The sequence below is a fragment of the Enhydra lutris genome, unplaced genomic scaffold (assembly GCF_002288905.1).
Source record: "Enhydra lutris kenyoni isolate GAN:26980312 unplaced genomic scaffold, ASM228890v2 scaffoldscaffold1, whole genome shotgun sequence".
In the NCBI taxonomy this organism is placed as follows: domain Eukaryota; kingdom Metazoa; phylum Chordata; class Mammalia; order Carnivora; family Mustelidae; genus Enhydra; species Enhydra lutris.
In genome coordinates, this window is record NW_019154085.1 from 19,521,053 (window position 1) to 19,534,546 (window position 13,494).

At 40.9% G+C, this 13,494-nt stretch overlaps 1 protein-coding gene across 4 annotated transcripts in view; it reads left to right on the top strand.

The window, feature by feature from the left end:
• Positions 1–3,910: 3,910 nt before the first annotated feature.
• LOC111145703 (phosphoinositide kinase, FYVE-type zinc finger containing) overlaps positions 3,911–13,494 on the top strand; it is a 77,668-nt gene continuing 68,084 nt past the window's right edge. The window contains exons 1-4 of one of the 4 annotated variants that reach the window (XM_022500842.1): positions 3,911–3,922; positions 7,614–7,794; positions 10,032–10,184; positions 10,449–10,484. In XM_022500842.1, coding sequence (XP_022356550.1) covers positions 7,623–7,794; positions 10,032–10,184; positions 10,449–10,484 — 361 coding nt within the window. In that variant the 5' untranslated portion in view covers positions 3,911–3,922; positions 7,614–7,622. Of the gene's footprint in view, positions 3,923–4,083; positions 4,342–7,613; positions 7,795–10,031; positions 10,185–10,448; positions 10,485–13,494 lie in introns of those variants that run through there. The other 3 variants (XM_022500832.1, XM_022500862.1, XM_022500853.1) reach the window with 3 other exon arrangements.

Here is a 13,494-nt window from a genome sequence, read left to right on the forward strand (position 1 = left end):
CAGTAATGTAGGAACTCCTTTTTCATTGATCCCTAGAATTGACTTATTATAATATGCATAAACTAGATATATGCTCCTTATGCTGTTAGCTCTTATACAACTAAAAAATAAATTTATAGATAAAATGAGAAATAAAACTATAAAATTATACATTACTGATTAACAACATTAGTTAAATGTAACAAATGATGTTTGGCTGAACTTAAGTTACGGCTTGAAATGTGAATATGATGCTCACTGCTCAGACTCTTGTTCTTTTGAACTTAGCTTGCCTATTCCGGGTGTCATGTGAGGGTTCATTTAGCATACCATTTTTCTGTTTGGTTTATATTGCATGCCTTGACATCATTTGGTTTTCATTTGGACAATAAAAATCTGAATATTTTAATATTAGCTGGCTCTATATCCTGTTGTAAGCACAACAGGATATAGAAGAGGCTGCAAGAGCGTGGCCATTTATTTGCAACCCAGAGACAGAGGCCTCAGGAGAAAATAACCCAGCAGGCACCTTGATCTGGACTTCAGCCTCCAGAACTGTGACAAGTAAATTTCTGTGGTTTAGGCGACCCAGTCTGTGGCATGTTGTTATTGGAGCCCTAGCAAACTAATAAAAGCATGTATTGATAGTAGTGGAAGCCATGGAATTTATGAGATCATAATCTAGAAGTATACCATAAGAAGAAAAGTTAACCTCAGTGAGAACTCTGTAGAATACTTCACATCTTTAACAGATGGGTGGAGGGAAAGTAGTCCTCAAAAGAGAATGGCAAGGATTGTCAGGGAGGTAGTAGAAAAATCAGCACAGGCTGATGGGAACCAAAGAGAAAGTTTCTAAAAAGGAGAGGGTACTACAGAGAAGGCAAGGAAGACAAAGCCTGAAAATAATTTTGGCAAATGCACCTTAAGGAGAATAATTCTATCAGAATGATTCTGAATGAAGCCATAGTCAAGGGGATTGACGTTTGAATGGAAGTGGGGAAAAGGAACATAACTCTTTTAAGATGATTGGCCATGAAATGAAGAATCATGCTCTATAAAGCCTTAGCATAATTTTTAATGACTGCATAATTGTCCATCATTTGATTGTATTGCTTTCAGATTGTGTTCATTAGAAATTTGTTTCCTTTTTATTTTTTATTACTGTTTAAAATAACTGTGAAAAACATATTTCACTACATTCTACTTTGCACTAGAAACAGTTCCTTAGGCCCAATTGTTGACTTGCAAGTTGGATGAAGGAGCATAAACATTTTTAAGGCACTTGTTAGACCCATCGGATAATTTTCTAGGAGGGACATACCTATTTATGTTTTCACATGCAGTGTATGAGAATGTCAATTTCATGATTGAATTTCATGATTTTTAAAAACATCTTTGTGTTCTCTATTAAAGGGATCCTTACAGAACTACTAATTCTAGACCTGGAGCAAGGATAATTAAGTATGAGTCTGGTGTATTTTATTGGGTGAGAAGGTAAGGAAGTGCTCAGAAAGTGAGAAAGGCATGTCAAATGTACATGGAATCTGCTTGAAGGGGCTCTCGCTCGGTAAATCAGGGAAAACTTGACTATCAAAAAGAGTGGTACGGTAATGAATTATAAAATACTGTAAAAAAATCATGAGTCTGTACTAATACTGTTAAAAATAAACTGAGGCAGGGCGCCTGGGTGGCTCAGTGGGTTAAGCCACTGCCTTCAGCTCAGGTCATGATCCAAGGGTCCTGGGATCGAGTCCCGCATCGGGCTCTCTGCTCAGCGGGGAGCCTGCTTCCCTTCCTCTCTCTGCCTGCCTCTCTGCCTACTTGTGATCTCTGTCTGTCAAATAAATAAATAAAATCTTTAAAAAACAAACAAACAAAAAAAAACTGAGGCATATTACAATTTTTAAGAGCTTATTTGAGCAGGAATTGAGCATTGCCAAACGTGAAATTATTGGAAACATTACAGGGACAGGAGCTAGGGGAAAGACTTTTATTTATTTATTTTTAAAAAAGATTTTCTTTATTTATTTGCAAGAGAAAGTGCTCACAAGAGCAGGGAGGGTCAGAGTGAGAAGCAAACTCCTACTGAGTGACCCTCCCGGAAGGCAGTCACTTAACCCACGGAGCCACCCAGGCACCCAGGGGAAAGACTTTTATAGAGAAGAGGCAAAAGCAAAACAAGGAAATTGTTTGACAGATTACAGCTTAGGCAGTTGCTGTGCTTGTAAAGCCTAGGTGGGTGGTTGTGATTGGTTAGCCTTAGGTTTCAAATTCATAAGCTTGAGGTATTACAGGCTTAGGTTTGGGTTTGCTTATGTAGGCTACTAAGACATTAGAACCATCTCAGTCTAATGGTCTCCTTATTTAATTAATTGAATATTGGGAATCAATATAAAAAAAGAAAAGGAGGGGCGCCTGGGTGGCTCAGTGGGTTAAGCCTCTGCCTTCAGCTCAGGTCATGATCCCAGCGTCCTGGGATCCAGCCCCGCATGGGGCTCTCTGCCCTGCGGGGAGCCTGCCTCCACCTCTCTTTCTGTCTGCCTCTCTGCCTACTTGTGATCTCTGTCTGTCAAATAAATAAATAACATAAAAAAAAAAAAAGAAAAGGAAAAGCTATTTTGAGTACAAATGCAAGTGATACCTGATGGAAGAATATATAGTACCATCCTAACAATAATAGACTCAGTAAGAACCATAAGTCCATGCTTCAACGAAGGGTTTGTTAGAGGTCACACACAATAATCCCAACTTTCTCACTCAGGTAGGTGAGATTCTCTGCGGAGAATGATAGTCAAGGTAATGGGGCAGGAGGAATGGTGTGATGTGGGATAGTAGTTGAGAAATGAAAGAGGAAGCTGATGACTCTTAGGAAGATTGCTGAGGGCCCCCCTGAGGGTGGTAGGGATTTCCTTGTACTGGTATCAGCTGTCCAGTTTCGGTGCTGCTCTCCATAGCTGAGAAGGCTAACTCGAGGAAAACTGGGTAGGGATTTGCCAAAACTCTTGAGGAAAGGGCTTGACGAATTTAATTAAAATAGGCCCTCATTTTGGGTTTCCTTTCTGACCGCCCCTGCTAAGCCCCACAATTGGGGTCAGCAGGTTTGGGCATGTTTTCTCACAGCAGTACAAAAAGATGGACTAATGCTAGCCAGGCTGAGCAAGACGAGGCTTGGTAATTTTCTTTGCACCCAGTCTTGGTGCAACACAAAACTTGAACGAGAAGACTAGCTCTAGGGCTCACATCGCGTACTCTGGGGTAAGGCACTGTGCCAGAAGCTTTATGTGAAATGTTTTACTTTATCTTCAAACGCTGTCTGTGAAGTGGGTGTTGTTATCAGCCTCATTGTACAGTTGAGGGCAGGAGCCCAAAGAATTTAGTAATTTGTTTAAGGCCACATGGCCAGTTATTGCCCGTCACTTAGGTGTGACAACGGTCTGCGCTCTTGTGAATGTCAGTCCCTGCGAACGCGGAGCGCGGTAACATCTTGTGAAAGCCCCCACCATCGAACACATACGGTAACTGAGTTGGCCCAGACAGCACCCGTCCGGTGACCCCGCACGCGTGATGCTCACGCGCGCAGTCGCCTTGGCTTCCTCTGCGAAGGCTGAAGCGGCCTAATCAGTCAAATTGCCCAAGACGACTCTATTTGAGCTCGACTCCTTTTGCCTGGGCGTCTGATCCGAACGTGGCGCGGATGGGAAGGAGGGGGCGGAGCCGGCGCCCGGGAGAGTTGCGGATTGGAGAGCAGGAGGAACAGGGGGCGGAGCCTTTGGGGGAAGCGAGAAGCCGCATCAACCATGTAAGTGGCTTTGCTTCCTGCAGCAACAGCCGGCGGCCCGAGTATCCCCGTCGCTGCGCTCCGGAGCTGGCTTCCTGCGCCTGGACGGGGTGAAGCGGCGACTGGGGTGGAGGGTGGCCGGCGGGGCCGGGGCGGGAGGCGCAGGTAAGAGGCGGCCTGTCGCGCGGCCGGCTGGCGCTGAGAGCGGGGGAGAAGGCCGGTTTGAGGAGCTCCGGGGCCAGAGCGGAGGGGAAGGCTGAAGTGAGGGCGAGAGCTGGCGTTTCCTAACCGTGTCGGGAGGCCGGATTGCGGCCGAGGCTGGGCAACGAAGGGCAGAGAGCCCGCGCCCGTAGCGAGCCGGCTCCCTGATTCCCCGGTTGCCCCTTCTCTGGCGAGCGGGGAAGGGAGCCGGGTGCGGCTGTTCCTGAAGACGTTTCCTCGGAAACATTTGAAGTTCCCTTGCCCGTCTCTTGTCCCGTGTCCCCGAGCTCGTTTTGGAGGTGCACAGTCCAGTTCCTCCTCCTGTCAGTTGCCTCCGTAGACTGAAGAAGAAAGTTCCTGAGCTACAGAAAACGACACCAATAGTGGGTTTTCAAATATGTATATACCTCCTTAAATGATTGCTTCTGCTATTTGAGTCCGTTCCATTTCTACCCGTGTTTGAGGAGGAGACTTGATTTCCCAGTTAGTATTTTCCTTTTGCTTAGAATATTCCCAGCAAAAGAGTGAGGATGAAATGTGATGGATATTTTTAGGGAATTAAGAGTCTCCTGTTCAATATAGAGGTTATTATTTTTAACATATTCGAGAAATATGAGAAGTGCTAGAATTCTGTATAAAGCAAGTTACTTAGGTTTATCGGAAGTGTGTAGGTATATGCTAAATTATCACGGATGGATTCAGCGCATCCTCTTTTAAAATGAGTACCCTGCTGACGGTAGAGGTAGTGGGTTGGGGTATGGCGCTCTCTTCTTTCTCACTTACTTGAATCTGGTTTTCTGCCACTCCAAAACTCCCATCAGGATTAAAAAATAACCTTAGTTTTCATTTCAGTTTTTGTTTTTGTTTTTGTTTTTGTTTGGTTGGGTTTGGGTTTTTGACAGACTGGGCAGGTTAAGTCTTCTGTGGAGCAAGACTACAGTCCCTTTTTCTTTCCCTGGGTGCTCCCTTTTTCTCCTTTTTGGGAAGAGTAATATGGATCATGTTGTGGTCTTGCTTTAGTGTTTTTGTTGGCATGTTGATGAAAAATGGAACAAAAAAACCTTTGTTGTTAGAAACTGACATTTCTGGTATTCAGCTGACTTGTATTATTTTGGGTACATTTTAAGTATTTTTAAAAACTGTATTTAGGAATGATTCAGCTGATACTTGGGTTTTTTCATGTGCTTTATTTTGAAATTGGCTAGTAGATCGGGCTTGTTTAATACCTGATTAGCCTTCATACTGGCTTAATCACCGAGATAGCGGGTGGGGGGTCTGTATATACTAGGAGCCTTCAAATGAGAGGAGGCAGAGTACTGGCATTTGGAAGAGTAGGTTAATATTTCTAATTGCCTATCACTTAGCAAAGACTCCTGGTTTATATCACAGACAGTTTTTAAGCTTCCAGAGTAAGAATTATAAGACAGTTTTTTCAAGATCCCGGTGTCCTTATGGAATTTTTAAGATGAATTGTGTGACTGTGTTTATGTTTCAGAGATTATAGTTGCTGAGTGTTGTCATGGTAATTTTTATCCTCATATTTCCAAAGCTTATTAATTAGTTTTGTATGTGGGCGACCCTCAGAAGTAATGCTGAGATTCTTTATTCAGATTGCTAACTCTGCTTCTGACGTTACTTATGTCAAAGTAGAATGTAGACTGTTTTCCCAGGCCTGAGTGTTCCTGTAATCACATAATCCCATTTCCTTAGTGCTCTTTTTTTTTCTTTCCTTTTCCTTTTCTTTCCTTTTCCCCCCCGTTCCCCCTCTTTTTGAGTTTACATTTCTTCAGCTTGCTTCAAAATCCTTTATGCTGGAATATGGATTGTTGACTACTCTCCCCAATAGTGGGTGATATTAGAGGCCTCCTCTCTCCCTCTCCTTCCCTTCTTCTTCCTCCTCCCAGCCCCTCCCTCACTCCGCGGGCTCCCAACCTTCCCTTCCTTCCTTCCTTTCTTCCTACTCTTCCTTCCTTCCTTTCTTCCTTCCTCCACCTTCCTCTACCTTCCTCTCTCTCTCTCCTCCATCTCTCTCTCTGCTCTTCCTCAACACTCCTTCCTCTTTTTCTTCCTCCTTCCCCCCTCCACCATACCAATACACATTTATTGCCAAATCATGTTCAAGTCCATGGTTTAATTTCTGCTTTGTTTAATTAATTAATTAATTAATTATTAATCAGGCAATGTCTTGAGTAGTTAGAATTCAGATAAGCTAGAATTGGAAGTCTGTAAAGATCTACAAAAATAAATTTGATCTAAAGAGGAATTCTAGAATGAAACTTTGGGGTCTACTTACAGTTCTATCACTGACTAGCTCTGTGACCCTCAAGAAAGGTGTTTAGGTTCAGTGTACATTGCTTGCCTCCAAGATGAAATGCAGTAATAAGTCCAGCTCTGTGCTCCCTCCAGGATTTTTGCAAAAATAAAACAAGATGGTAGATGATGATTTTGAAAGTGAAAAGCATTTGAAGGAGTATGATGTTCTCATAGTAAAACATAAATTAGTTGACAAACTATAGAACTTTAATGACTAAAGTTATGTGTAGTTTATGGTTCTCATTTATTTGAAGTATTAATATGGCAGGAAATAGACACTCGTGTTTTTCTGTAACCTCCATCTGTTGATGTGGTTACCTTTCCTACTTCAGTTGAACTATGATTTTTAGTTTTTTGGGAAAAAGCCCTTTAAGATCTTAATTTTAATGTCTATATGAGTTTACTCTTAAAAGGAGAAGAACCAGGTTCATGTGCCTAGAAGTAGAGATGCTAGGAACAGCTTGTTGATTTGTATAGTTTTTGAAGTGATAAGGCATGGCTTGAGGTTATATATATTATATATATATAATATATAATATATAATATATAATTACATATTATAGAAATATATAATTTTTGAGGTTATACACAAGTATCATTAAGGGTTGACTGTTGCATCTTTTCTTGGAAATATTTATGTTTTACATTTTTTATTTTTCCAATTTTTAAAAAAGATTTATTTACTTTAGAGAGTGAGAGAGAGCACGCCCACATGTGAGCTGATGGTGGGGCAGAGGGACAGAGAATCTCAAGCGGACTCCTTGCTGAGCTCAGAGCCCATATACTGGGCTCCAATTCCATCTCATAAACCCTGAGATCATGATCTGAGCTGAAATCAGGAGTCAGACGCGTAACTGATAGCCATCCAGGCGCCCCTGCTTTGCATTTTTTTAAAAGAAAAAATTGAAATAAGTTCAGAAAATTTTGAGGAATTAATATACTTGTGTAAAACCAGTTTTCCCCGGTATTGAGTATCTGTCTTTAAAAAAAAATCCTAAAATGAAAAAGATATAAATTATGTCAAAATGCTTTTTTTTTCTTTTTTCCTGCTCACATTTATATTTGCCTCCAAATTGTTAATGATTTCGTTGTTTTCTGTAGATTGAATAACAATGTAGACAGTTAGATTGGCTTTATAATCATAGTTTCATGTGATTGAGACCCTTATGATCTAGACTGCAGTGTTTCTAAGCCTTAATTTGCAATATATGCTACACTAGATTTATTTACTCTTTGGTTTTCAGAGATCTGAGTTTTCAGAGTCAGATTTCCAGATATTTAAGGCTGCTGTTTCGAATCAACTTCTGAGCTTCCTTAGGAACTCCTATCTTTTGTTTTTTAGACTCATGAGATGGCCACAGATGATAAGGCTTCCCCAACATTGGACTCTGCTAATGATTTGCCGCGGTCTCCTACTAGTCCTTCTCATCTCACACACTTTAAGCCTTTGACTCCTGATCAGGACGAACCTCCTTTTAAATCAGCGTATAGTTCTTTCGTCAATCTCTTTCGATTTAACAAAGGTAAGCATTATTCTTAAGGATCAGAGAAGGTGCAATTTTGATTTTCCGAAATTCTCTTGTTCAGCTTTCATGCTGTGTCTTTGCAAGGATGTGAAATATCAACAAGGAGATAGCTTTAGTCATAGGTCACTGGGGTTTATTGCTTATGAAGAGAAAGCTAGAGTTTTCCCTGCAATCTTATTAATTTTTGGTAACTAAAGATCTGAATTGAAAACTAAATGTTAAAAAGAGGTCCCTTTTTGAAGTTAGCGTTTTTTTTTCCCCTTTCTTAATATATTTCAACTTTCTTAAGTTCACAGAATGGACTTTGTTCTTTTAAAGGTTAATAGACAAAAGATTATAATTAGACCCATAAAACTAGAAGAATCCCCATATGGGAGGAAAGGTTCTTCTGTTTCCAAAATTTAAACTGTCAGCATGCCTGTTGCCTTAAACCCATTAGATTAATGTAATGATATCAAGAGAAAAGATACTTTTTACTTATTTATTTCAGGAAATTTAGTATCGATGCAGTACTTTTATGTAATGAACAGTCTGTATTCCACACAAATGAAGTGTTCCCAAAAGAAAACTTTGCTTCCAGGATCCAGTTCAGGGTCACATTTTGCATTTAGTTTTCATCTGTCTTTAGTCTCCTACTCTTAGTCTTTTGTGAGGTTGACATTTTTGTAGATAACATGCCAGTTATTTTACAGAATCTCCCTTGTTTGGGGTCTTCCTTATTTTTATTTTTTTCACTGAAGTGTAGTTGACAACATGTGTTACTTTAGTTTCAGGTGTGCAGCATAGTGATTGGACAAGTCTATACATGGTGCTGGGCTCCCTCAAGTGTAGCTTCCCTCTGTCACCATGCAGTGTTCTTATATACCATTGACTATGTTCCCTATGTTGTGCCTTTCATCCCCATGACTTGTCCATTCCATCAGTGGAAGTGAAAAGGTACTTTTTAAATGAGCTCTTTTGAAGTAATATATTTTTTACCTGGAAAAAATTTTTAAAAATATGGCCTGTATCTTCGCTTTCTATTTGTCTGTATTATTTGATATGCAGTGGAAAGTAATCCCTCTTGTTGTAAGGAATTTGAGGGTTAATTGTTAAATGAATTCAGGAGAAATTTTAGTAGTATTAACTGACTTTTAGTAGTAGTCATATTTAATTTTTATTTATTTATTTATTTATTTGACAGACAGAGATCACAAGTAGGCAGAGAGGCAGGCAGAGAGAGAGAGAGAGAGGAGGAAGCAGGCTCCCTGCTGAGCAGAGAGCCGGATGCGGGGCTCGATTCCAGGACCCTGGGATCATGACCTGAGCCGAAGGCAGAGGCTTTAACCCACTGAGCCACCCAGGCGCCCCAGTAGTAGTCATATTTAAAGCTGTATAAAACCTCCTCTTCTTAGTCCATTTTTAAGATGACTTTTTTTTTTTAAATATTTTTTACTTATTTAACAGACAGAGATCACAAGGGAGAGGCAGGCAGAGCAGAGAGCCCGATGTGGGGCTCGATCCCAGGACCCCGAGACCATGACCTGAGCCGAAGGTAGAGGCTTAACCCAGTGAGCCACCCAGGCGCCCCAAGATAATGACTTTTTTAAAAAATCTTACTATTTACTTTTAGACTTATGGAAAAATTGGGAAGATAGTACAGAGTTCTCATATACTCCCACACCCAGCTTTCCCTATTATCAACTTACATTAGTATAGTGTACTTATTATACTGTATTATATTCATGAACCATCATTGATGCATTGTTGTAAACTAAAGTATGTGTTTTAATCATACTTGTTCAGTTTCTACCTAAAGTCCTTTTTCTATTCTAGGATCTCATCCGGGATACGACATTATATTTACTCATCATAAGACAATAATCTTATTCAGCAAATGTTTATTGAGCCCCTACTATCTGCTCACTATTGCACTGTTTTAATAGTGCATGGTATCTACCCCATAAACAAAACCGATCAAAAAAATTCTCTGCAGTCATGTAAAGCTTGTATTCTATTTCCTTTAATATGCTCACAATATTTCTAATGAAATGTAAAACAAACTGAGGATCACATATGCCAAGAATATATCAGCTTGTAATTTTGCCACTTTCTTTGAATTTCTTTTTTTTAAACTTAATTTTTAATTATGCAAGTAATACGTAGTTACATTGTTTTCTGAACAATTTCATCCTCTTTGCTGAACTCTTGAGTTTTTACTTTTTCAAATAATGCCAAGCTTTCCTTTGTTACAGAGCGCGCAGAAGGGGGCCAGGGAGAGCAGCAGTCTCTAGCTGGAAGTTGGGCCAGCCCTCAGCTTCCTTCAAGAACACAGTCTGTGAGGTCACCTACACCTTATAAAAAACAGCTTAATGAGGAACTCCAGCGACGATCTTCAGCAGTATTAGGTGAGACGGTGCTTCTCATTTCATCTCTCTCTCGTGTGTTGGATTTTTCCAGTCATTGTGTTTCCCAGGTTGTTTATTGACTTAACTTTTCTGCCGTTTTGGAATAGTCAGGTGCTCTTCAGAATTAATGACACTATTGCCTCAGTAGTGAAAGAATTTGTTGATACCTAAAAAAAAAATTCCTGAGCGTTTTATTAAATTTTAACTTAGGCCAAGCACAGATCTCTTGACTGTTTTTTGATTAATTACTTGCTTGGGTTTCAGAAGAGAACAGTTTGCAACATCCCCAGGAGAACACAGGTTAGTTTCAACTTTGTGAATGAATTCTGCATCTGTTCTTGGGATGGCTAGTGTCATGTGGTGCGCGTGCCTCTGGCTGCAGAACTCTCACCTCCGTTAGTGGGCTGCCACTTGCTCTTGGCCTTCTGTCCTTGTTGGGGTGCAGACTGTCCTTGTGGCTGGATGAGCTGAGCTCTTGCCTGTTTGTTCTCTGTCCTGCTCTACTATAGTCATCTCCTTCATTTTCATGCTCTTCTGATGAGTATAGACTGGGGGTCAGTGCCTGAATTGAGAGACAAAACAAAGTGAGTTGTTTTATGTTTTATATCTGTTAGAGTATTGACCTTAGCACAGTGCTTTGCCCAGCTCAAGGTGATAGAAGAAAGGCAGTGAGAGGGGCATAGGAGAGGAGGAGGGGGCAGCATTGGAAGTCAAGTGTCCCTCGACACCAGATCCTGTCTTGTCTGGCCAGCTTCCCCATGAGATCCTTGAGTGAAAAGTAGGCAGGCACAGGTAATGATGGTTGGCGGGAGGATATCTTACAGCCAGCTGAGACTCGGTGTGGAACCTGAGGACTGGAGTGGGGCTTGTGCATGTTTCCTAGGGCAATGAGCCTCAGCCTGGGTTACATCAGCCATTTTGGAAGGAAGACCCAGAAGGTGGGAAGGGGGAGAGGGAGAGAGGAGCTCTTCTTCTACCCCAGATTGTGGGAAGGAAGAGACCATCCCCACCTATCCTTTAAGCTCAGTAAACTCCTTTGCTTTTAAACCTGACCTGTGGCCACACTATTGTTTTTGTTGAGGGATCTATGTCCTATGCTGAATTAAGCATAGAATTTCCTTATTTGTCAAATTTAGGAGTTGGTAGTTATTAGTAGTTATCTCTCTCAGATAAATAAATAAAATTAAAAAAAAATCACTGGGTGGAGCTTGTAATGTCTAATTTGCTGCAATCCTTACCACTCCTTACTGTCTTTTATCAAGTCCCTTTGATTCTTTGATTCTTTCTGCCTTAGCTGCTAGAGGCATTTACATTTAAGCTTCAGAAGCCTGGAACTGTTTGACCAATCAAGTTCCTTTTTCTACTGCAAGGCTGTAATTCCACAACTTATTAGCCCTGTGACTTTAGGAACATCATTTCATTATGTAAGATCCATTTTACAAGAGAAGCATCTAAGGTTATTTAGGGCAGAGTGCCAGACCAGATTTCCTCTCAGGTCTCTTTCACCTTCATGTGTGATTCTTTTGGTTCCAGCAAAGCCTTACGTTTCCTTTTCCGGTGAATGATGCCATCAGTACTCTCTTATGCTTCTAAATAGCTAAATGCAAGGGGTTGTCCCTGCATGGGAGCACAGCCTTGCAGTCTAACAGCTTCATCTGCCTCTTTTTTTTACCTTATGAGTTATGGACACTTCCTTTGTTTTGTGATACTCAAGGAGAATTTGGTCATTCTAATGCTTGCATGTTGTATTCCAGTAACAACACATCTGAGGTGTCTGCTGAAATTAGCATTTGACTATAGAAAAAGTTTTTAAAGTTTTCTAACATAGGTGCACTTTTTTTTTAAAAACACAGATTATAGGGGCTCCAACTTCAAATTTCTTCTTCTTCTTTTTTTTTTTTTTTTTTTTATTTGACAGATCACAAGTAGGCAGAGAGGCAGGCAGAGAGAGAGACAGGAGGAGGAGGCAGGCTCCCTGCTGAGCAGAGAGCCCGATGCGGGACTCGATCCCAGGACCCTGAGATCATGACCTGAGCCGAAGGCAGAGGCTTTAACCACTGAGCCACCCAGGCGCCCCCATAGGTGCACTTTTGATAATTATTTGTTTTATTCAGTTGTCTTGGGAAGTTCTTTGTCAGTTTAGATTCAGAGAACAACCACTCATTTCTCGGTACTCCTTTCTGTGCCACCCAACCAAAACAAAGAACATTTAAAACAAATCTAGCAGTGAGTTTGAGAAAGACTTGAGGCCGGATATTTTCCATCTTGATTTCCATGGGTTATTTGTTAATGAGATAAACTAATAGAGATTTTCATCCCTTTTATCAAGCCACCTCCCTTCATTCTGAAGTTTTGTAACAGCCAGAGCCAGGAAACTTCAGTCGTAATCTTACTCTAAAATAAGGAAATAATATGACAGTTTTTGTGGGCGTACGCATTTTGTCCCCGAAGCTGGATTTGGTTTACTATTGATAGGACTGGCTAAAGTGTAAGTGATGGGGGCACCTGGGTGGCTCAGTGGGTTAAGCCTCTGCCTTCAGCTCAGGTCATGATCTCAGGGTCCTGGGATGAAGCCCTGCAATGGGCTCTCTGCTCACCGGGGAGCCTGCTTCCCTTCTCTCTCTCTGCCTGGCTCTCTGCTTACTTGTGATCTCTCTCTGTCAAATAAATAAAGATTTAAAAAAAAAAAAATAAAGTGTAAGTGATGTCTTTCAGTTTGGAGATGCCCGGTCAAGGAGGTGGCAGGAAAGGGTAGGACTGGAGTTCTAGCAATTCTTTGGTGTTTTTAATCTGTTTAGATCTTGGTGAAGGGAATTGTGGGTAAATTACCACCCTGGATATTCTGAGCTCTCTCAGTCTTCGGGGATGTGGTTATTAAACTCTTTTCTGATCATCTGCTTCATGAGGCTTTAGGTACTTGGTCTCTAGACTGAACTGAACTGTTACTTACTGTTTGGCTGTAGAGACTAAGCTAGGTTAACTCACGGGGATTGCTTTTTCTTCTAAATTTTTAGCAGGTATTTATGATGACTTGGGACCAAAGAGCCCAATAAATCATAATGAATTTTGGGCCCTTTTAAGCAATGTGTCTGTCTGAGGCCTCAAAGCCATCAATGGTCTTAGACAGTGCTTTTCTTAGGTAGCCGTTACTTGCTTGTGAAGCAGTGTTTTACATGGTAATAAATACTTCCAATAGCTGCTTATCTTTATAAAAACTAGTTTAACTCTCAGACCATATCAGTGGCTGGGAGAACATAAAGGCACTGTGCATCACATATATACCTTATTTTGCATAGATATTAGAGACTAA